Source organism: Podarcis cretensis, assembly GCF_951804945.1.
Source record: "Podarcis cretensis genome assembly, chromosome: 16".
Taxonomy (NCBI): Eukaryota; Metazoa; Chordata; class Lepidosauria; order Squamata; family Lacertidae; genus Podarcis; species Podarcis cretensis.
In genome coordinates this window covers 32,085,019-32,109,861 of record NC_137186.1, presented here as the reverse complement: position 1 = coordinate 32,109,861, position 24,843 = coordinate 32,085,019, and the positions used below count along the sequence as shown (strand labels likewise).

The window sequence follows — 24,843 nt, the reverse complement described above, 5'->3', positions numbered from 1 at the left end:
ATTCTCGATACTATTAACATGAAGGATATGCACACTGTTCATGGCTGAGCTGAGAATATGCAAGGCAGCGCTCTTTGTGACCCTGTGGGTCTCTTCCGAGGACATCTTGAGAGTAAACTGTTTATATATTGGCATTAAAGCACGGCCTAAGCAACTGTTCCCCCGTGCCCGTATGATGAAAGCTGCAAAGGGTAATATATGATAGCAATGAAATCTGCAGCAAAGGATGCAAACCCCTGTGCTTTTTCCTGATGACCACAACTTTTCTTTTGCAGAATGTGCTCGCTTTGGGCAATGAGTCTTCAGAAAACTTTCGAGCAAGGATCTGAAACTTGTGGAAAGGCTCACAAAGATCTATTGATAGCCCCAAATTACAAAGAGGAGCCTTAGGGCTAATCAGAAATGGCATTAATGTTTAATCTATTGTCTTCCTTGTTTGTAAATAGGGTGGATAAAAATAAATGATTTTTTAATTGGATTTTTTTAAAAAAATAAAAAAAACATTTAAATCAATTTTTTTTTTGAATCAGATTTTTAAAATGAAATGCTTTCGGAGGAAAAATATTTCTAAAGATAGTTTTCTATTTAAGTTAAATTATAGTCCAAAGGCTATTCATCAGGATATAAGCATTTGTTTTAAGTTTTTCATGTGTGTTAAAACTCAGTCTGTTGGTTTTTTTTAATTGTTTAACCACATCAGCTAACAAACATGGATACATATGCTATAATTCTATTGTTATATTTAAATAAATTGTTTAAATTGTTATTAAGGAAATGATTATTTTTCTCCTTCCAATAAAGTATGGCAGAAAAGTTGTCCAAATATAAACAATAATTTCATAATTATCTGTCTTATGTTTTCTAATAGTATAACCAAATCACTAATTTTTGATATAACTGTAAAAACTACTCTGAAAACTTACTATTCCAAAAATGAAACCTTCATCTGGTTGTATATATTAAGATTATACCAGCAAGAATGAGTCTTTCTGTAAAAAAAGAGATTTAAATCAAGTCTTATTGACTAGTGATTTAAATAATGATTTAAATCTATTTGATTTAAATCAAATCCACCCTGTTTGTAAATATAGGGTCTAATTTTATATTGAAAGAGGAATGTGTGTACCCACAGAAGCATAGAGAGCTGACCTGTACTGAACCGGACCATCTAGCTCAGGCATAGGCAAACTCTGGCCCTCCATATGTTTGGGACTACAATTCCCATCATCCCTGGCTAACAGGACCAGTGGTCAGGGATGATGGGAACTGTAGTCCCAAACATCTGGAGGTCCGGAGTTTGCCTGTGCCTGATCTAGCTCATAGAATCATAGAACAGTGGAGCTGGAAGGAACTCAGGTCATCTAAAACATTTAGATGCTAAAAACATTTTTTATTTAGACAAGCCTACCCAGATATGTACTGTATTTTTCGCTTTATAAGATGCGCCAGGCCACAAGATGCACCTAGTTTTTGGAGGAGGATAACAAGAAAAAAAATATTCTGAATCTCAGAAGCCAGAACAGCAAGAGGGATCGCTACGCAGTGAAAGCAGCAATCCCTCTTGCTGTTCTGGCTTCTGGGATAGCTGCGAAGCCTGCACTTGCTCCATAAGATGCACACACATTTCCCCTTACTTTTTAGGAGGGAAAAAGTTAAGTCTTATAGAGCAAAAGATACGGTAGATTGCTGATGTGTGCTTTAATCTGTTTATTGCTGGTTTTCATCTTTTTCTGGGTGGTTTTCAATAGCTGCTTTTAACCGTTTATACGGATAACTTGTATTGTTTTATTGATTTTTGTGATGAGACCTTATACAATCAAGCACTGCATATGTTTTATAAAACAAAATAGACGGAATAATACGAAGCATGAACTCCCGGCTGAGTCGTAACCTGTTCTTTCCCTTGAATTGAACCAGTGGCGTAGCGTGGGGGGTGCAGGGGGGCCTGGCCGCACCGGGCACAACATCTGGGGGTTAGGGTTAGGGGGCGCAAGTCCACAGGTTAGGGGGTGCAAATCCACAGGTTAGGGGGCGCAAATCCATGGGTTAGGGGGCGCAAATTACTTGCCTTACCCCGGGTGCTGACAACCCACGCTACGCCACTGAATTGAACGATCGGAATGAACTAAGGAGAGCCCTTTCTGTTCCTCAGGTAGTTACGCCATGGGGGAGCTAGTGAGAAATTTGCCCAGCAAGCAGCAGAGGTCTTTGAAAAACCTGGAGGAGGACACTGTGGTTGCAGTCCTGAATACCATCCATGAAATCATTACCGACAGCGTAGAAAATGCCAGGTCCCTGATCCAAACGCAAGGCATTCAGAAGCTGGTCGCTATCAGCAAATCGAGGTTAGTTTTTATCTGGATCATTTCAAAGGATCCTTCCTGTCGCCTGCTACCTTGCTCCTTTTCATCTGGCAGCGCTGGGTTTGGAACATGCATGTGTTCTGCTGATGAGAGATGGTGCAAACAGGAGAGGGTAGCTCAGTTTGGAAAGAGGCCCTCAGATAATGAGTATTTATAATAATGTATGATAATAATAAATTTTTATTTATACCCCACCCTTCCCGGTTCAGAAAACCGGGCTCAGGGCGGCTAGCAAAAAATTTAAAACACTTAATTGATGCAACAAAAAAGAGCATAAAATACAGTATAAAACATGAATAACAATAAATTCAGAATTAAGAAATCAATTTAGGGGGGAAATCCATCCAATAAACATTAGATGATCACCAGGACTAGCTGGCTAAATTTACAACACAATTGTAATACAACAAAAAAACAGCATAAAATACAGTATAAAAGCGTGAATAACAATAAATTCAAAGTTCAAAAATCAATTTAGGGGAAAATCCATCCAATAAACATTAGATGATCACCAGGGCTAGCTGGCTAAATTAGTCCTATTTGGGCCAGCGAGGAGACCAGGGGAGAATTAGCTGTGGGATCCCAGAGTGGGTAATCTTCATAAAAAGGGGAGGGGGAGGGAAGGAAGGGGAATAAAAGATCAGGCTAAATTCAAATTGAAAGCCAGGCGGAATAGCTCTGTCTTACCGGCCCTGCGGAAGGAAGTCAAATCCTGCAGGGCCCTGGTCTCATGGGACAGAGCATTCCACCAGGTCGGAGCCATCACTAAGAAGGCTCTGGCCTTGGTGGAGGATAATCTGACTTCCTTAGGGCCCAGGACCGCTAAACTATGATTATTCATGGACCTTAAGGTCCTCTGTGGGGCATACCAGGAGAGGCAGTCCCGTAAATACGAGGGCCCTAAGCCACAAAGGGTTTAGGGAGTGCAAACAGAGAATCATGGGAGTGCAAATCCTGTTTTTCTCCCCAATAATCCCAAATGCACTTGTATTCCTGATTGTACTAGAGTGCAGAGCCAGCTCCTGGTTTCAGAGGGCCTTGGGTAATTAATAATAATAATTAATGATAATAATAATTAATAATAATTAATGATAATTAATAATAATTAATAATAATAATTAATAATGATAATAATTAATAATAATAATTAATAATGATAATAATTAATGATGATGATGATAATAATTAATAATAATAATAATAATAATAATAATAATAATAATAAAAAATTATTGTTATTATTATACCCCGCCCATCTGGCTGAGTTCCCCCAGCCACCCTGGGCGGCTTCCAGCAGAATACCAACAACAACAATAAAAAAGTGATAAAATATCAAACATTTAAAACTTCCCTAAACAGGGCTGCCTTCAGATGTCTTCTAAAAGTCAGATAGTTGCTTATTTTCTTGACATCTGATGGGAGGGCATTCCACAGGGCGGGCGCCACTACCGAGAAGGCCCTCTGCCTGGTTCCCTTTAACTTCTCTTCTCGCAGTGAGGGAACTGCCAGAAGGCCCTTGGCACTGGACCTCAGTGTCCGGGCTGAACGATGGGGGTGGAGACACTCCTTCAGGCATTCTGGGCCGAAACCTAGGAATCTGTCTTATACCAAGTCCGATCAATCTTTCATCTGGCTCAGTCTTGTCTACACTGGCTAGAGCTCTCCAGGGTTCAGAGAGGCGTTCCTTACTCCCGCCCCTGGAGATGTTGCAGAGAGACCTCAAGGCCTTTTGCTTTCTAAGCAGATGCTCCACATCCCTTCCGCTTGGCCCCCACACCACCCCTGTTGCTACTGCCTGTTGGCTTCCTTCCACTTTGAACCCAGCCAACACCACCAATCAAAGAAAAAGAGGACAAGGCAGCATGGAGAGGTTATTTGCTCCTTGTCCTTGTGTTATTCTCTCTTCTTACACCAGCTATGCTGGAGACACCTGACATCTCACTTCTTTAGTCCTTGTCCTGGGCATTAACGTTAGCTCAGACAGCATCCTGTATACCTGAAGGAGCGTCTCCACCCCCATCATTCAGCCCAGACACTGAGATCCAGCACCAAGGGCCTTCTGGCGGTTCCCTCATTGCGAGAAGTGAGGTTACAGGGAACCAGGCAGAGGGCATTCTCGGTAGTGCCGCCTGCCCTGTGGAATGCCCTCCCAGCAGATGTCAAGGCAATAAACAACTATTTTACTTTTAAAAGACAACTGAAGGCAGCCCTCTTTAGGGAAGTTTTTAATGTCTGATGATGTATTGTTTTTAATATACAGTTGGAAGCTGCCCAGAGTGGTTGGGGAAACCCAGCCAGATGGGCAGGGTATAAATAATAAATTATTATTATTATTATTATTATTAAAGCATTTGCATTGAACAAGGAGCATACCGGAGGACGTCTTTTGTGTGTGTGTGTGTCTCTTGTCCTAGGATAAGCTAAAGAGGTCATGAAAAGCACAGATCGAGAGGATAGGTTGCCAAGTCTGGGCTGATGCTCTGGGCTGTTTGGGTTAGCACACTGCTTAACTTCCCAAGACTCAGGAGCACCATTGGACTTGCCCAGGTGCCTATTTGCTGAGCTAAGCTAAGCACTAATTGGTGTACAGTCATACCTCATGTTACGTCTGCTTCAGGTTGCGCGTTTTAGGTTGCGTCCCGCGGCGACCCGGAAGTATCGGAAAGGGTTACTTCCGGGTTTCGTGCTCGCGCATGCACAGACCCATAAAATGACGTCATGCGCATGCACAGGAGCGGCGAATCACGACCCGCAGACGCGGGTTGCGTTCTTTTCAGGTTGCTAACGGGCCTCTGGAACAGATCCCGTTCACAACCAGAGATACCACTGTATTGGACTTAAATATATATTTGAGCTTTAAAGAACACTCCCTGTGCATCTGCAGGAACTGATTTTCTTTTCCGAGCCACAGAAGGACTTTTCAGGGCTCTGATGCTCACCTCCTCTGCAAGAGTTAGGAGCGTCATGCTGACCATCATATTCCTAAAGCAGGAAATGAAATAACTCTGGGACATCTGTGGCTTCCAACCTTTGCGTTTCATCTTTTGGTTGCGCAGCTGGAGCGCTTAATGCACATGCCGTAACTGCTTATCGTAAATCACCGCCCTTAATAGGTTGAGTTGACTTCAGAGACAAGATCAATAGAATGAAACGATCAGTCATCTCGGGACAGATTCCCTTGTTGCCTGCTCTATTCCTCAGTATCAGGCATGCATTTATCAGGCATCATCATTTAAGGAAATCCAGACATTTATTGGCAGAGTGGGAGACGTTTGTCCTTTCACAACATTCCATTATATGGATGGCAATGATAAGGCTGTTAACAAAATAAACTGCCCCAATGTGCAACGATCGTAAGGAGATGGGCAATAATCTCAAATAGCTCTCATTTGCACCACAACAGTGCTAGAGAGAAGCTGCCTTTTGATGGTGGGGCGGAAATATTTTTATTTTTGCATACGCTAACCCAGGCATAGGCAAACTTAGCCCTCCAGATGTTTTGGGACTACAACTCCCATCATCCCTAGCTAACAGGACCAGGGGTCAGGGATGATGGGAGTTGTAGTCCCGAAACATCTGAAGGGCTGAGTTTACCTATGCTTGCAGTCTAACCACTTTCATGCTTTGTGGGTTTTTTGAGGGGGCATTTACTGAGACCTTTCCCAGGTGCCATATGAGGTCCTGGTGGGCACGCTGGTGCCCGTGGGTGCCAGGTTGGCAGCTACACTTATTAGTCTTGAGTGGAACTGCCACCACAACCTTTCCCTTTTTGAGGCAACTGGAAGGGAAGCACAACTAAGTATTGCAATGAAATAATTACTGTGAGTTTAAGCATTTGGTCTGTTATTTTGGCCCCGAGACCATTCAGCTCCTCAAATTACTCCATAGGAGTACCTTGGTAGTACAGCCATACCGCAAGTTACATTTGCTTCATGTTACGTTTTTTCAGGTTGCATCCCACAGCGACCCAGAAGTACCGGAAAGGATTACTTCCGGGTTTCACCACTCGCGCATGCGCAAAAGCGCTAAATTGCACTATGCGCAAAAGTGCCAAATCACACCACGCACCTGCGCAGATACGGCGCTTCAGGTTTCAGGCTTTTCATGTTACGAACGGGCCTCCGGAATGGATCCCATTCGCAACCAGAGGTACCACTGTACATGCCCAACTTACAAAATGCAGAAAAACCCAAGCAAAAAACAAACAAGCAGATATATAATGACTAGTTCAATAAAGGAAACAGAAATATAAGGACAGAGTTAATAATGCCTGAAGTGTAAACTTTGTCTTAGGCTATGCATTATCTGAAGCCAAGATCCTTAAAGCTTATTTGCAGAAATGTTGGTCAGAAGCTGCTTTCTCCTGGCTTACAATTCCAAGGCATGGCATGGATGCAAATATTTCTCAAACTCATCACAGGCAGAAGCGAGTCAAAAAGGGCAAAGCCACATTCCAGAGCCTTAGCAAGCAAGTGAACTGTTAAATGGGAGAAGTTATATTTATATTTAGGGTTTCATGAAAATCCAGGGGATCGGATGGGCTAAGCAGTTTCTACCTCTTCCTTACACCCCAGTTCCATCCAATCACATTTGAGGCATTGCTTGTCATTCAGTGTGTGAGTACCCCAATTTTTTTTGCAGGCACCAGCAGTGTTGAAAGCAGGGCTGTGTGTGACCATCCTTAAAAGCGTCCCGAGCACAAATAATCATGCCTGAGCAATAAAAAGGATGTATGCAGGAACCCTAAGATAAATGTACCATGTCATAAACATGGTCGTGAGAACTGGCCCTTTGTAATAGTTTCGGATTCAAGAGAATGACTGACCAGTCCCTCCAGATGCTTGCATTTGTTAATGACGTAAATTGCCAACAGGCTTCAATATCTGAATTTGTCTGACTTACGACGTTTGTTTCTTTGCCTGCTTTCTTCTCCCCACACCCCGCCCCCTCCAAAACCAGCCAGTCTTCCAGGGAAACGAAAGCAGCCTCTCATGTCCTTCAGATGACCTGGAGTTACAAAGAGCTACGGAGTGTTTTGCAGAAGGAAGGCTGGAACAAATCCCATTTCCAGGTGAAGGCGACTGCAGAGGTCTGCTTGAGAGCTATTGGAGCAAATGGGGTTGGGAAGGCGAAAAGCGAGCTTAGTGGTTGCATGAGTTTGGGAAGGGAAAGCTCAATGGGATTAATGTGGGGGTTGTAAGAGGTTGCGAGTGGAGCAAGCAGGAACACAGCTCTAATAAATAACATTTGTGAAAGCAACGTGGTAGCCAAATAAAGCACCACACCGCTGCAAATTAAATGTTGTCATGGAATTCCACTCAATATTGATCCAGAGCAGAACTCCAATGTATAGTTAGCAGAGTAAAAACTTAAACACGTTGCAGGATTCTCCCCAAAACAGACTAGAGGCAATTAATATCTCATCCAGCAGAGCTTTACTGCTACTTAAGTACAAATGAGCATAGTGGTCACAAATCCAATACATTCAGGATTGGCACTGTCCATAAGAAATCCAATTGCGGCAGACTTAAATTTACAATAATTTACAATAAGACTTGGGACACGGGTGGCGCTCTGGGTTAAGCCACAGAGCCTAGGCCTTGCCGATCAGAAGGTCGGATGTTCGAATCCCCGCGACGGGGTGAGCTCCTGTTGCTCGGTCCCTGCTCCTGCCAACCTAGCAGTTCGAAAGCACGTCAAAGTGCAAGTAGATAAGTTGGTACCACACCGGTGGGAAGGTAAACGGCTCTGGTTCGCCAGAAGTGGCTTAGTCATGCTGGCCACATAACCCAGAAGATATACGCCTGCTCCCTCGGCCAATAAAGTGAGATGAGCGCTGCAACCCCAGAGTCAGCCATAACTGGACCTAATGGTCAGGGGTCCCTTTACCTTTACAATAAGACTTAACCAGGCGACCAACAAAAATCATTGCAAGGCCATAATCAAACCACGCAAAAAAGGGGGTGGGTGGGCTGGGAGATCCCGCGAAATGGAGGCAAACGAGGATGCTTCCCTGGCCGTGCCACGATTTAAACAGGCGTAGCCACGCCCCCAGGCAAACCCGATTGGCTGGCCTGGGGCGTGACACGGCCAGGGATCGTGAAGACATGGGCGGCGTTCCTCCGCCCCGTCCAGGGTCGCTGCAAGGACCCGGATTCCCACCCACAAAGCAGTCCCTCCTAAAGGGGGGAGCTGACTTCACCTGCCAGGAAAGTAATAGAGCAGCATTGTCACAATTCCATCCCCCCCCCCCCATCCCAGTAAGACCATAAAGCACACAAGCTGGAAAAATGAGCTCTCAGCATGCCGACTTATTGCTGACTACCGCCGTACTAAAAATAGGAAGTAGGACGCAGATTGGTTTTGTTGGAATGAGCGTTTCATGATAACTTTCTGAAGCGGGTTTTGCTTTCCGCTCTGTTCCCTGCGAAGCTGCTGACTCTGGCGTTTTCCTTTCTTTCCAGTCTGCATCTGCGACTCCTAAGGGATCCAAAGGCACCTCGTGCAAGTCTGGCTATGACGACAGCACCCTGCCTCTCGTGGATAAAAGTCAAGGTCTGTGCTCGTCCCAGAGGGGCCCGTCTTGAGCTCTTCTAAGCAGTCGTGTGAAAATGAGAAGATACAGGGGGTCAGGCTGGACGCGATGCCAAACATTCATTCTAACGTGTTTATTCAATAAATATATATTCCACCTTTCCTCCCAAGGAGCTCAAGGTGGCACAACCACCCTGGGGAGTAGGTTAGGCTGAGATACTGGCCTCACTTAAAGCAATAACATGCCACTTTAAACAGTCACGGCTCACCGCAAAGAATCCTGGGAAGTTTGCCTGGCGCCTTCATTATACACCTTTAGGCGCCAGGCAAAAACGTTCCTTTTTAACCAGGCCTTTGGTTGATTTGATTGACATCCTATGTATGCCATTTTAAAATGTAGGGGGTTTTTTTGGGGGGGGTATTGTGTGGCTGTTTTTATTTTGATTATATATTTTGTGGCTTTATATTTTGATTTTGTTCTGTGAACAGCCCTGAGACCTTCGGGTATGGGCAGTATATAAATTCATTATTATTATTATTATTATTATTATTATTATTATTATTATTATTTGCCTCATGGAGCTACATTTTTCAGAGTGGTTTAATGGTCAGACCCTCACCCCAGGGAACTCTGGGAATTGTAGCTCTGTGGGGAGACTGGGGCGGGGTGGGGGAGCTCCTAACTACTCTCAGGACCTCTAACAAACTATATGGAGTTATCTGTGGAATCCGTGACAGTTTAAAGAGTATAATAGTGCTTTAAATATAAATAGTGCTGAGAATTGCTAGGAAGCCCTTGTTCTCCTCGCAGAGCTACAATTCCCAGAGTTCCCTGGGAAGAGGGATTGATGGTTAAGCTGCTCTGAGAGGGGAATAGGCATCTCCTAACAAACTACCGCACCCAGGATTCTTTGGGAGGTTTTTAATGTTCGATGTTTTAACGCTTTTTTATTCTTATCAATATTCTGTTGGGAGCTGCCCAGAGTGGCTGGGGAAACCAGATGGATGGGGTATAAATAATAAATTATTACAGTGGCGCCTCGCAAGACGAAAAGAATCCGTTCCGCGATTCTCTTCGTCTAGCGGTTTTTTCGTTTTGCGAAGCAAGCCCATTGACGGCTTAGCGGCTTAGCGCTATTAGCGGCTTAGCGGCTTTTAGCGACTTAGCGGATAAGCGGCTTAGCGGCTTAGAAAAAGGGGGGGGGGGAAACCCGCAGGAACTCGCAAGACATTTTCGTCTTGCGAAGCAAGCCCATAGGAAATTCGTTTTGCGAAGCACCTCCAAAACGGAAAACTCTTTCGTCTAGCGAGTTTTCCGTCTTGCGAGGCATTCGTCTTGCGGGGCACCACTGTATTATTATTACTTTAAGTGGGTTGGAAATCACCAGCCTGTAAACATTTGCTTTTAGCACACGCTCCCTCCACTCAGAAAATTCTTGCCTCCTTCCCTCTCCCTGCGGATTGTGAGACCTGATCTGCCTCTCCAATAGACCAACTAGTTTCTATTCTTCTCTCCTGTAGATAACGAGAAGACTGGAAGTCGGGATATGATTCCTATGGATGAACTTGGGCCAGGTAAACACAGTTACGGATCAACCTCTTCTGTCTTTTTCCCATAGTGAAGCTTTTCCCTCACAAGGGAGTTCAGCTTCTCAAGAATAAGTGCTTTCAGGCGTCTGAACTTGACATTTAGAACTGATTTTTTTTCTCTTTCCAAAATATCAATAGCATTTTTAAGTGTGCGTGTTTGTAAAAATGTAAAGAGGCAGGTAGAAATATAGATATGTAGGTGTGGGCAGCTAGTCTAATTTTATGTGGCCCTCAAGATAGGGATGGGTGAACCCTGACAATCACGGATTCTCTCAGTTTCTCAGTTTACTAATCTTAGGTTCAGTTCCCCATTTCCAACATCAGTTTGTGCTTTTGTTTTTCTTTACAGAGAGTCAGCACTTCAGTGCAAAGTTCTCCTGATATGCGAATTACTGCATGCATTTTTGTCTAATATACATATTTTTTTGCAAGCAATTTTCCATAAGATACTGCGTTTTAGTGTGTGTATGCATGTTGTTTTCACTAATGTTGTACACACATTAGTTCACTAATTTTGTACACACTTTACCTAGTGTATGAATTACTGTATTTTTCGCTCTATAAGACGTACCAGACCACAAGACGCACTTAGTTTTTGGAGGAGGAAAGCAAGAAAAAAAATATTCTGAATCTCAGAAGCCAGAACAGCAAGAGGGATCGCTGCGCAGTGAAAGCAGCAATCGCTCTTGCTGTTCTGGCTTCTGGGATAGCTGCGCAGCCTGCATTCGCTCCATAAGACGCACACACATTTCCCCTTACTTTTTAGGAGGGAAAAAGTGAGTCTTATAGAGCAAAAAATATGGTACTTGGTTGGAGAACTGCATAGCAAAATTCGGAGAAGCACTCATTTCAAAGGAGGACTGCGTTTCAGTTTGCATATTGTTTCAGGAAGTGCAAATTAGGTAGATTTGCCTTTCAGTGCAACTGAATTTGAACTGAATACAATTTCTCCTCCATCCCTACCCTTGGCCTAACTTCAGAAATGGCCTGGAAGCAAACTATCCTTTCCTTAGCTGCCCACTGGGCTTGGGAAGAAGAGTGAGACGAAGGGCTATCAGATAAAGTGTGTGAGAGAAATTGGGACGGGGGTGTCAGAAAGAGGAAGAGGCGTTAGAGTGGCAGAAGGAGAAGGGAGAAGATTTTGGGTACCACCACTTTGGAATCTGGCTCCACTCACCGCTCGCTTCAGCCCCACCCTTAATTGGCAAGTGAAAACAGCCCTCCACAGGAAAAAGAAACATCTAATTGTCAAAATTAAAAATTAAAAAATAGTCCTGTAGCACCTTAGAGACCAACTAAGTTTAGGTATAGGGGACGCAGGTGGCGCTGCTGATCAGAAGGTCGGTGGTTCGAATCCCCGCGACGGGGTGAGCTCCCTTTGCTCGGTCCCTGCTCCTGCCAACCTAGCAGTTTGAAAGCACGTCAAAGTGCAAGTAGATAAATAGGTACCACTCCGGCGGGAAGGTAAACGGCTCTGGTTCACCAGAAGTGGCTTAGTCATGCTGGCCACATGACCCAGAAGATATACGCCTGCTCCCTCGGCCAATAAAGCGAGATGAGTGCCGCAACCCCAGAGTCGGTCACGACTGGACCTAATGGTCAGGGGTCCCTTCACCTTTACCTTTTAAGTTTAGGTATAAGCTTTTGTGTGCATGCACACTTCTTCAGACTGTTTTTTAATTTTTAATTTCGACTGCGTCAGACCAACACATCTACCTACCTGAATCAACTTGTCAGTAAAGCATGATTATTTAATTGCATTTTCTGGTAATCTGCTCTTATGGTCTCTTGCTCCAGCTTGTGAAGAATCACAAGTTTGAAAGATCTCAATGATACAGCATCATTCTAGAGGCATTTTGGAAATTGCTGGGGTTTGGGCATTGAGAAGGAAACAGGATTGTACAGGAATCCTACAAAAAAAAAAAAAGATGAAACAGATGAGTTAAGGGGCAATTGTAGGGGCTGCTTTCACGTGTAATTCAGAGGGTTTGTTGTTGTTTTTTAAAAAATATATTAATAAACAAAATAAGCCAGAGAAAAAGAGCATAAAGAAAAATACTTTTACAGCAGGTTGAAATCAGCATGTGATTGGACATCATCACTGAGTAGTTTGCAGATTTTTGAACTAATTCAGGGAACTTGGTTAAGTTCATTGGTTAAGAATTAGTTCATTCCAAACAATGTTCATTCCAAATGATGGCCACTAATGTTTACTGCAGATAATGCTACGCTAAAGGAACCATTTACAGCTGGTTCCTATGTTTTAAGTCTGCGCTGATAAAATCCAACATCTAAAAGTTTCAGATTTTCAACTGGAATAAAAAGCATTTAAAAATAAATAAATAAATGAATAAATGAATAAATAAATAAATAAATAAATGTTAGATCCAGCTTTCTCATCTATGAGAAGGAAGGTTGCGTGCGTTTTTAAAAACCAAGTACAGCTCCTCTTGAAACCTAAAACTGTAAAAACAGGAAGGAAAAAGATTCTGTTGTGTTGCTTTTCAAATACCTCACTTCAAACCTTCTAGCCAGCGTGAATAAGCTGTGAATATGTTCCTTGCTTAAGGGAAAGCTCCGAAATACATCCTCTCGGTGGGAAGAGATTCACTTCAAATGAGAGCTCACTGCAGGGTGACCATGTATTAACCAGCCTGGCAGTGTAAAGCTGAGGATCAGAAGCTACTTTGCTGGAACATATTAGTTATGTACCCAGAGTAAAAAGGGTTTTCCATGCATTGTGAATTTAAGAAAGACTTACGGAGGTGTAGAGGGAAACTGGATTTCAAATGCAGGCAACGGCAGATGGTAGGATTAAGAACACCATCATAGACCTATTAAATGAGGCTGATGGACCAAGCTAATGGCCCGTCCTGTTCAGCATCCCATTCTCACAGTGGCCAACCAAATACCTGTGGAAAAGCCTGCAAGCTGTGGGAATGTCCAGGGATGCAGGAAAGGATATATTGTCTGATAATAGCCTTTCCAACTTGTGTTAACAATTTCACAATTTAGCAGAGTAACATTCCCCTTTTTAAACTGGCTGCGGATGCGTTTGCTGAGGCTCGCTAAAGCCTCTATAATAACTGTTCTGGTATTTTCCCCTTATTCCCTCATAAAAGATAAGACACGACACAGTCTTCTATAAAAGTATAAAAAGGTTTACTCACACATCATTCTGTTCACAATAGGATCCCAGAAGACAGACTTAGCTTAGAAAAGTAACATATACCTAGAAACTATCTCGTAAGAAGACAGTCCCTTTGTCCTCTCTTGGCTGGAAGCCCAGAGGACATCTTTGGCTAAGCAGATGTTGCTTCTTCGATGCATGTAGTCAAAAGAGAGAGATGGCTGCCCTGCCCTGTGCTTTTGTCATTACCTGCACAGGTGAGGCCACACCCACCTCTAGTCACATGCAGAGGAAGTCTGTCCCAGCCCAGAAGGAAACAGGAAGTTTACCTGCTGGCTGGACAAACATTTCTCCCCATGTGTAAACATGTTCACTCTAGGAATGTTGTACTTGACTGCTCTTGTGTTTCACATCCCACACAAGCTGGGCATGAGGGAACAGCACTCTGCCCGTCTGCAGTTCTCAGCAACTGGTATCCAGAAACACTATGCCTCTGACAGTGGAGGGGGCACATAGCCTACATTGACAGCCTTGTCCTCTGTGAAATTGTCTAATCTTCTAAAGCCGTCTAAGTTGGTGGCAGCCACTGTCTCTATCAAGCTTGAGGTGGCATATGTGGTTTTCCATCTCCCCATTTTATCCTCTCCTGCCTGAGCAGAGGAGCAGCCTGAACTCCCTCCTCATCTACAACGTCCTTAGGGTAGTGTGAGGGGTTGTGACAGGTATTTGTGGAGGTGGTCCTTCAGGAGAGGGGCTAGAGACCCATTTCCTAGGAGGCCTTCCCTTTTAAAGTTAGGGGTGTCTGAAGCAGGGCTGCCAGTGGACCTCTGAATAGCCTGGCAGGTTTGTGGGGCAACAGGGAATCCTCCATTATGCCCAAGTGCTCAGATAGCATAAGAGCATAAGGATGACAATGGCTACCCTTTGAAAAGACCTTACAGGTGCTCACCTGACATCCTGGGACCAAAGGGTGTGGCAGCACTTTTAAATGATAAACTTGCACATAAATTAAGAATAGCAGGAGGAACCAGACAGACACACATTTGTGGGGTAATGATGGAATTCTAGTTCGTTTGTGAATAATCTAGATAACAAAAGACAGGTCCTTGAAGTCTACTCTTAATATACAGACATTATAATATTTTAGTTTCATTGGACATTACATTTCTGCAATCCAGGGAGAAGATTTGCTTTTCAGCTAAGGCAAAGTAATTTTGCTGCATTGTTTGGGGCAGTTTGTTCTAATGTATCTAGAGAAACAATTTTTTAAAAAAATAAAAGAAAAATACCTACAGATGCTAGCAGTGGAACGACATCTTTGTATGTGTGTGTGGCCATGTTGTGCTAGTTTTGGGATGGGGTGAAGGTTTGTATCCAGTGTGATGCTGTTTTTGAAAGAGTGGAACGGGCACCCATTTAATGCCATGCTGCCATTGATGCCGCAGATTCCTTTACGGCCTCCTGTCATTCCTCTGCAGATGGCTACTCGACCATCGATCACCGGGAGAAAGAGCGAAAATACAAAGCCAACGACAACATGGGGGACGCGTCAGAGAAAGAACCACTAAAAGTAAGCTGTGTTCTTCCGAGTTGCACATCAGGCATTTGCAATGCCCCCCCCACCTTTTAATGGAGTTTTGTGGGCCAATGTAAGGCAGAATTAATTTGAATTGTTCTATATAGAGGTGCAGAGCTCCCCTTTGAATATCCCCAGCCATCACGGCTCTGATAGTACCATCTGCTCATCTACAAAGGAGAAGATACTAGGCCTCACCTCCTTGCCTTTGGCCTCCGTGTTGCTGCCGCTGGTGCCTGCGGTTTTCAGTAGCACTGAAGATCAGGGAACCTGTTGTATTTATTAGCAGTGAAGACCAGAGAATCTACTGTATTTGTTGGTAGTGAAGATCGGAGAATCTGTCGTTCCCCTCTGTGGTGTTCCCAACCCTCGTACAAGACACCGTGCTTCCTAGGTTTTCTGCTGTGGAAATTTTGATATAAAGAATGGGCGTAAAATGAAACCTTAGGTTGAAACCTGGGTGTTGGCCCACCCTCCACACCACCTGCCCAGCCTGTTGGGATGGCAAGGGGGATTCCTGTGGGCCACTGTCTCACAAGGACCTCTGCTTCCCTTTACTCTCTTAGAATGACCCTTCATCCTTGCAGTTCTAAGAAGAAGGGAATGTGTCCCCTCGCTCCACATCCCAAGGCCATTTCCTTCAAAGGAAGTTTGAGTGGAGGAGGAAGAGCTATTGGGGCAAGGCATTTCTCTGAAAAGCTAAGACTGAGACTCAGGGTAACAGCAGCAGCCATGTTTGACGGGGTCCTGGGCAAGGTGTGTTCTAGTGAGCCCCCTTCTTATTTTGGTTTTGCCTGGCATCAGTGGCGTAGCGTGGGGGGTGCAGGGGGGGGGCTGGCCGCACCGGGCGCAACATCTGGGGGGGGGCGCTCGCACTCACAGCTCTCTGCCCCTACCTGGCTCACTCAGGGTTAGGGGGCGCAAATTACTTGCCTTGCCCCGGGTGCTGACAACCCACGCTACGCGACTGCCTGGCATCATTAGTTTCTAGGACTGGGTGGCGGAGGGCCAGTCTTTTAATGTCCCTGGGAGACATTTCCTCCGCATGATACTGCGTCAAGAGGCATTGTGTGGAGTTAAAATGGCAGCTGGACTCAGCCACCTAGTTCTGCTCAGACCACTGAGTTGGAGAATAAAAGCAAAGGGTGGACCTCAGTGGTGGGCCCTGCCAGGATTTTTGGAGCCAGTGGTGCCATGATTTAGCAGCTCCTTACATATAAGGCACACATGGTTTGCTTTTGTTCTTTGTTCTGTTGCTTTCAGTTCCTCCATTTGGAAACCAACCCCAACCTTAAAGTCTATAGCTGTGCAGGAGACTTTGTCCTACCAGCACCTCTGCTCCCTTGTGGTTTCCGTGGTGAGAAGAACTGGAAATGCGTGCGAGTGTCTGTGCAAAACTAGGCGAGGTTGACTCCACAGGCTTGTGCTCAGATATAATCTGGTTTCCCATCCTTCCAACTTACTGGTGGACATGGAACATAGAACCATCAGGTTCTGTGGATTCCACAACACTTATTCCCTATGTTATGGGTTCCAGTGTCCCTGAGAAATGATAAAGCATCTACTTACTACCAGAGAAGCCAGGGACTGCACCTGGGATCTTCTGCATGCCAAGCAGATGTCCCTAACACTGACCAGCAACAAATCAATATGGCTTCTGCCTTCGGAAATCTCCTTTTATCTGGGCTCTCGGTCCTCTGCCAATATGTCAAGCTGCGCTCGTCATCTTCTCTCTTTTTTTGTCCTGACGGTTTTGCAATTAGCACCCTGTCCTGGGGAACTTTGTATCATTCAAGTTGCAAGGATTGTTTCAGCTCAGCAATTTTGTCAGGGGCTTTTTAATTTTCATCCGCCCGCCTCGTTAGGGTAATCCCTCGTCTTCCCAGACACACTCCCAGTGGCAACTCCAATAAGCCGCTTGCTTTATTTAGCTGTGCTCGAGAGCCTTAAAGCTGTGGTGTGATCGCAAGACCCGCTGCCCTCCTGACCCGCTGCTCTGCTTTCCATATGAAGTTCCACCGGGCAGCACTGTTAGTGGGTGAAGATTACAGCTGTGCGTGGATTAAGAGACCTCAGTGACCCTTAGAGCTGATCGTGCCCCAAGAACACAATTGTCGTTGATACCCATTTGGCCTGACTGCAATTTTCTCCTAAGCCTGTGCTTGGCCAGGAAAGGAGACTTACCGTATTTTTCGCTCTGTAAGATGCACCAGACCACAAGACGCACCTAGTTTTTGGAGGAGGAAAATAAGAAAAAAAATATTCTGACTCTCAGAAGCCAGAACAGCAAGAGGGATCGTTGCGCAGTGAAAACCACAATCCCTCTTGCTGTTCTGGCTTCTGTGATAGCTGCACAGCCTGCATTCGCTCCATAAGACGCACACACATTTCCCCTTACATTTTAGGAGGGAAAAAGTGAGTCTTATAGAGCAAAAAATACGGTACTAGCTATCCCCTTTTGGCCCAGGAGAGCAGCACACAGATCACACCTGCCTTTTGTGTCAGGAGCACAAAAGATAGGAGAGGAGAGGATTTTTTCACGGAGCTTTCTCACCTCGTGCCATCGAGTGAGGGTGGTGTCTTGACTGAGCTGTAGGCAGAAACCTGCGGCAAACCAGCCCCTGAGAACCAAGAGCCAGGAAGCAAAGCGAGCACTCGGGTCTGAAGAGTGAGTCAGAACTAAAGGACAAACCGAGAGGCAAGGTTCCAAGCGGCAAGTGAGAAGTCAGGACACCAGAGCAGCATCCAAATGACTTCTCATTCTCCAACCTGCTTGTGGGTAGAGGAATCGGGAAGGTGTAACCACTTGACTGAATTTCTCGAGGGGAAGGAAAAGTTCTCCGACAGTTTCTCAGAGAGGTGGAGCTCACTATTAGCAGTAGCGCATGTTCCTGCTCTCTGTCGACATGCAGAGGGCCAGGAGGCCAGCTGATAAGCCCCAGCTGTGCCGTCTCCTTCCATCGGCCCGTGCTCTGACATACATCATACGACCCGAGCTTCAAAAGCCAGGGCACGCTATTAGCAGAATGTACTGCGCACCCAGAATAGGCATGAGGCTTGTGAAGTCATGCTACAGATTTATTAATCATAAATCAGAACAAAGAACCATGTCGCCTCTCTCTCATGTCGTCTCAGAGAGAACAGCAAAAGCAAAAGCTATACACAAATGGAAGTTCCCGGCATACTGTGCTGGAATGTAAACAGACATGTGACATGCAATAATTCCACATGTCTGTTCCTTAAGGTGGAACGGAATTCTCTACACTCTCCTCCCCCCCTACAGGTATGTGTGTGTTAGTGCCACATTGGGTCAAGATGGGCAAGTGTTTATTCTGTTGAAAGGTGAGAGATAGGCCCCATTGCTCAGTGGGCTGTATACTGTACAACAGGCATGCCCAACAGGTAGATCGTGATCTACTAGTAGATCTCTGGACGTCTGCGGTAGATCATTGGCTCCCTCCAAAGAAGCTGAGCAACTGTGGCTCCCCTTAAAAAAGCTCAACATTTCACCTCCTCCCTGAAAAAAACTCAACAACTTTGACCTGAACCCCAAAAAAGGGAGTAGATCACTGCCAGTTTTTAACTCTGTGAGTAGATCCCAGTCTCTTGGGAGTTGGCCACCCCTGCTGTAGAACATGAAGAAGGCACATGATTCTAACAATGCAGTCCTAGGCATGTCTACCCATTGAGTTTAATGGGACTTAACTTCCAGCTAAGCATGTATGGCTAGTCCTGTCTGCTGATTCTAACAATGCAGTCCTAGGCATGTCTACCCATTGAGTTTAATGGGACTTAACTTCCAGCTAAGCATGTATGGCTAGTCCTGTCTGCTGTCTGCAGCAGCCATTGGGTACCACAAATCAATACACACAGAGTCATCCTCTGAGCTAAACTGGGCGTGATGCAGGATATCGATGGAATGGCCTGGTGGATGTTGTTTTTACTTTGAATGCAGCTGTGGGTGTTCTGAATTTTATCAGAGTAGTAGCCACAGGGTGGTTAATCCTTCCTTTGTGGGCTATCGTTCCAATCAAAATCTCTTCCTCCCCCCCCCCCCCCTGCAAGTGCTTTCTCAACTACAAGGGGAAAGATACTGGTTCTAGGCATATTTCTCCCTGAAAGGAGAAAAGATGCTCGGGAGAGGAGCAGCCGGGAGCTGACGGATTAAGCACTTCTCCAATCAAATTCAGAGCCTCCACAACTGCTATTTAAAAAAATAATAATTTCAAAAAATAAAAAACCAGCAGCAAGTGTCACTGCTTTGTTTTATCTATTTATGCAAAAAAGAAATTGATTTTCTAACAATGAGAACAATTATAAAACAGTAGAAAGCGGTAGAAGTGTGAAAGCTCCCCAATCTTATTCCTGCAAATTGAGTATCCAAATGTTGCAGGTGCTGAAATGTCTCTGCCTTTGTGGAAGTTGAAATATGTAAGCCAGTGCTTCGTCTTGGGCTGCTGGGCGTGTGCCTTGTGCCATTTAGGTGCTTGGTTGCTTGATGTCTTAAGCTAATAAGGCATTAGACTTCTGGTAGGTCTCTGTATTTTCTCTAAGGAAGCCGTTCTTCACGCCAAAATGTCAAGAAGCTCAGCTGGTTCGTAAGGGTGCTGGTTGAGGTCCTTCTGCTGCTCACTAGTCAGCAAGATCTGCTTTGTCTTCTTCAACAGTGTTTGCCGAAGACGTGAAGTTCTGTTCATATTAGCGAAGCAAAATGAGGTCATATACAAGCTGGATATTTTGGCTTCCCTGCTCTCTCTCTCTCTCTCAGTTCAAGTCCATGCTTTTACTTTTTGATCTCAGGCTCAAACATGGATCAACACAAAACACGGATCAAGGAAGGAGAATGAAGTTTTCTTCTAATGCCTTTCCCAAGTTTACCTTATTTCTTATCGGTTCTCTGACTCAGCCTTCCTATAGAAAGGTTCATTCCCCACCCCTTCTAGGTAATGTGGACAGGCTGTGTTTCTTTGCCACACTCTGAGCAACCCAGTAGCAGCCACTGTTGGAATGCAAAGCAATACATCATTGGGGAGGACCTGTGGCCCAGAGGCAGAGCCGCAACACTAGCTCCTGGACAGCAGACTTGCCGCTGCTTATCGGGAAGAGAAGGGGGCAAAGCAGTGGGGAGGTTGGCGCAGTGTTTACACACTGGCAGGATTGCCAGATTGGCTCTGCTGATGTGCTTGCACTGCGTTAACCTCCCTGCCACTTTGCTACAACTCCCCTGCTGGGAAGCTAACACTCTGTCCTAATCCCGCCCTGGGCAAGTCACTGGGTAGCCCTCCAGATGTTGTTGTACTCCAACTCCCATCAGCTCCAGCCAGCATGGAGTGATGGGAGTTGACGCCCAGCAATTTCTTACGGGGCAGGGTGCAGATTCCCTACCCCTACAATGCAATATCCTCCTCTCCTCCAAAGGCAAGGTGTGTGTTGATCTCCTGTGCTTGCAGTTGATTGGCTCCGCTGCTGGGAGAGCCACTTGTCGTGAGCTGCAATTACATTGATGCATCCAGCACTGTCTGCCTAATGCTCACGGCTATTGTTACTGGAGTTTGGAATGAAGCATGCTTTTTACTGATTCTGTCTCTCTCCCTGTTTCTCTGTCTCTCTCGTTTTCTTTTCTGCACTAATGCTACCTTGCAAACCTTTTGAACTGGCAAGTTTGTTTGTCTGTTTGATTAATCTGCTCTGTTTTGCCTTTTTAATGCCTCACCCTGTCTGCTGCAGAATGACACAAATAGGAAAACCATTAACAGGAGTAACAGGGCTTCGGTGACTCTGGTGGATGCCCGTGACCCTAAACCCCAGCCTGTTGACTCCTGGGTCTAATTTGCATGCATGGTAGGTCCTTTTCACGGTAATTGGTGCTCGTGATTAACTTTTCTTGTTTGCGCATGGTGTTGCATCGCTGTGTGTTCTCTCTGCCCGCCTGGCTCCTTTGCAGGCAGAAGCAGATAGGAAATTGCTTTCAGTGTGTTCTGTTTAATATATATTTCACTCATCGCTATTTGATAAAATGCTGCAATGCACTGCTGGTGGAGTCAATTGTAACCCATACAAAATGTACGTGAAGCTAAGCAACTGGTCGCAAAACTCCCCGCCACCTGCTTTTGAAACAGAAATTCTTGATAAAATTTTCCTGAAAAGGATGTGAATTGGTGTTCTTATATATGGAGCCAGAATACTTCCAGTTCTCTGTGTATTTTCACTTTTATTAGCAGCCTGATGTTGAGGGCCTTCTTCAGTGCCTTCAAGGATTTGGTGATCAGTCCACTACCACAAAACTGAGAGGGGAGAGGTGGCCACGTAACAGCTGAGATCAAAATGGATCCCCATGTCCCATGGACAGAAGAGGCAGCCCTTAGTAACCCGAGCCAAAATTGCAGGAGCTCTGCTTACCATACCCTGAGTGAAGCTCAAAACCACTCCCAGATCAACAAGCTTGATCCAAGGCAATCTGGAGCAAGTGGAGGCCTTCTCCTGGAAAACAGGCACAGTCTTCTGACTCCTAGCCCTTTAGACCAGGCTTCCTCAACCTCGGCCCTCCAGATGTTTTGAGACTACAATTCCCATCATCCCTGGCCACTGGTCCTGCTAGCTAGGGATCATGGGAGTTGTAGTCCCAAAACTACAAGGGCCGAGTTTGAGAAAGGCAGCTTTAGACAATGGCTCATTGTGCTCTTGCCTGATCTGGTTACTGGCCAGTCCAACGACAGATCAACAGTTCCATTTCTTGCTGCAATCCCAACCTGATAGGCTCACTTTTTCTTCCATACTTGCTTGCTTGCTTCTTCCACGTTGATTTCTCACAGATATTCTCTCTGAGCTGTTCTAGCCACAGCTGGTCTGTGGTGCAGTCATACCCTTGACCCAGTTTGGCTTCCATTTTAGAATTTGCCACGGTTTGTCAGCTATGATGTTGTGTGTAATCAGTGTGAACCTCACTGTTCTGACTGTTGAGCAATGAAACCGTGCTTTGCAGCCATGGTGGCCAGCACAACTTGGGTCTTCCTGTCTCCAAGGTCTCAATAGGCAAGAACCTAAGCTCTGTTCCAGTGGTTTGAGAAGCATCTGTCAGGATACAAGGGGATGCTGCAGCATCATGGCAGCTGGCTTCACCCCTCCATGTTGTGGTTGATGATGATGATGATATGAACCAGGAAATCCCTTGTTTGAATCTCACCACTTCCAAGCTCGCTAGAGGGCCTTAGGCCAGCCACTCTTTCTGACCTACTTTACAGGGTTGTCAAGTAAAAGGAAAAAATATTGACCTGCTTTACAGGGTTGCAGTATAGATCACAGCAAGTGAATGGATGTGCCGTTCTTTGGATGCTGCATTAAAGCACAATTTAAATGCTAAATATTATTAATGTTGCTTTGATTTATCCCCCTTGCCTCGTTCATTCTCTAAAGAAGGTTCCTTCCAGACATTGCAGCCCCCATCTTCCCTGACTGCTGGCCATGCTGGTTGAGGCTGGTGGGATTTAGAACAACTAGAGGGCACCATGTTGGCAACCTTTGTTCTAAAGAAAGGACCTGTTTCAAACACCAAAGTGTGTTATAGCTGAGATTATTTAAGGAGCTGCTCTACGCAGTTCTGCTCCAACTATGTAGCTTACCCTGGGGCAGAGTTTTGCCTATTCCTTCCTCTCTTCTATTCCTTTAGAATACAGTGGAACCTCAGGTTACATTACCTTTGGGTAATGTAAACTTCAGGTCGCGAAAGCGGCAAACCAGGAAGTGTTTCACTGCTCGCGCATGCTCAGAAGTGGTCTCTCCAGTTGCGAAAACTTCGGGATACGGCCGGACCTCCAGAACGGATCCTGTTCGCAACCGGAGGTACCACTGTACAGTGGCGCCTCGCAAGACGAAATTAATTCGTTCCGCAAGTGTCAGGGACTCAGCGGGAGCGCAGGGAGGAGAGGAGATGGAGAGCGAGGGGGAGCAATCCGAGGGCAGCGTAGGAGAAGATGACAGCAGCCCGATAGATTCCATGAGCCTCTCCAGCGAATCGGAAGATTCACAGAAGGGGGCGCCAATGGGCAGGGCAAGGGGGGACCCAAGGGGGACACCCCAGAAACAAGGGGCCAGCGGGGACTCCCAGAGCAGCAGTTGGAAATCAGGACCAGCTTCCCCACCAGAGCGTAGTGGGGGGGAGGAGTCCCAGGTATCAGAGCCCACATATTCACCACCAGCGAGAGAAGAGGAGTCAGGGGTGGCCACGCCTCCATCGGAGAGCGAGGGAACGGTCAAGAGGAAAGTTGCAGGCTGGGCGCGCGCGCCAAGTTCAAATGTACAGGCGAGCGGCACAGAAGGTAGCCCGGATAGGGAACCAGGTCCTAAAGCCCGCCGGAAGGAGGGGGAAGAATCATCAGGGTCAGCGTCAGAGGAGTCCAGGAAGGATGAAACCCTAGCGGGCAGGAGGGCCCAGAGGAGAAAGGAACTTAGGAAGAGGTGGAGCAAGGCGAGAGTCTTAAACTGGTGTGGAAGGGGTGGAGACTCAGACGGGACTTCGCCGGTCTAAGGTCGAGACGTAGAGCTGCGCGCTGCGGCTTTAAAATGGAAACTGAACCTCAATAAAGACTTTTGTACATAACTACAGCCTAGCGTTGGTCCTCTGTGAGCTGGGACCGGGAGACAGCAAGTTTTTTCTTCTTGCGAGTTTTTCGTCTTGCGAAGCACGGTTTCCTATAGGAATGCATTGAAAATCAATCAATGCGTTCCTATGGAGACCATCCGGGGACAGAGGGGAAGCGCCGCACGCCTTCCCCTCTGTCCCCAGACCTGTTTAAAGCAAGGGACGGCGGGGAGAAGATTGCTTCTCCCCGTTGCCTGCCCTGCAATCTCTGGGGACAGAGGGGAAGGCGCGCGCCTTCCCCTCTGTCGCCGGAGATTGCGGGGCTGGCAACAGGGAGAAGCGATCTTCTCCCCGCCGCCCCTTGCTTCAAAAGAGGTCCGGGGACAGCAGGGAAGACGCGCTGCGCTTCCCCCGCTATCCCCGGAGCTTGCGGGGGCAAGCTTCGTTTTGCGAAGCAAGCTCATAGGGAGATGTGTCTTGCGAAGCGGCTAAGAAAACGAAAAACTCCTTCATCTAGCGAGTTTTTCGTCTTCCGAGGCGTTCGTCTTGTGGGGCACCACTGTAATATGTTACCTTCCAGGTAGGGTTGGGTAGTCTCCTTCCTGTTCACCTCAATAGGAGCAGAGACTTTTCAAGTTTCCCAGTCAAGATCGCCAAAGAAAAAGCCCCTGTTGTTCTCACCATCTCATCTGTCACAAACTCCCTACCCTGACTCAGGGCTGGCCCAAGACATTTTGCTACCTGAGGCGAACCACAAAATGGAAGGACGTGTGAGCGAAGGTCTACACCAGGAACAAGGGCAGAATGAAGATCTACATTGGGAACAGGGGTGGGAGTCATATCTACCTTACCCAATGATTGAAGTGGGAATCAAAGGCTGTCACGGGAGCGAAAGGGCCCCGCTCTGAATGATGCTAAGTGTGTGCAGAGCCCAGGAGACCCCAGAGGGAAGCCCCTGCCATTTCCTCCCTAGGGGTGGGGAAGAGACCAGCAGCGCCTCCTCTTCACCAAGAGGCCATTGTAGAGGTGGCATGGTGGGGTGGCAGATCCACGTGGCAGATCTGCCACACAC

General features: G+C 46.0%; 1 protein-coding gene and 1 long non-coding RNA gene across 11 annotated transcripts in view; one reads left to right on the top strand and one right to left on the bottom strand.

The window, feature by feature from the left end:
• ARVCF (ARVCF delta catenin family member) overlaps positions 1-24,843 on the top strand; it is a 331,955-nt gene that overhangs the window by 304,828 nt on the left and 2,284 nt on the right. For 9 of the 10 annotated variants that reach the window (XM_079956529.1, XM_079956526.1, XM_079956524.1 and 6 more), the window contains 6 exons: positions 2,153-2,345; positions 7,323-7,434; positions 8,828-8,918; positions 10,419-10,472; positions 15,096-15,187; positions 20,921-21,034. In XM_079956529.1, coding sequence (XP_079812655.1) covers positions 2,153-2,345; positions 7,323-7,434; positions 8,828-8,918; positions 10,419-10,472; positions 15,096-15,187; positions 20,921-21,022 — 644 coding nt within the window. In that variant the 3' untranslated portion in view covers positions 21,023-21,034. The remainder of the gene's footprint in view (positions 1-2,152; positions 2,346-7,322; positions 7,435-8,827; positions 8,919-10,418; positions 10,473-15,095; positions 15,188-20,920; positions 21,035-24,843) is intronic. The other variant, XM_079956530.1, reaches the window with a different exon arrangement.
• Positions 8,821-15,939, bottom strand: LOC307205144. The gene is made up of 3 exons (XR_013833910.1): positions 15,392-15,939; positions 12,208-12,397; positions 8,821-8,956 (listed from the first exon to the last, which is right to left on the bottom strand). It is a non-coding gene; the product is annotated as an uncharacterized lncRNA (long non-coding RNA).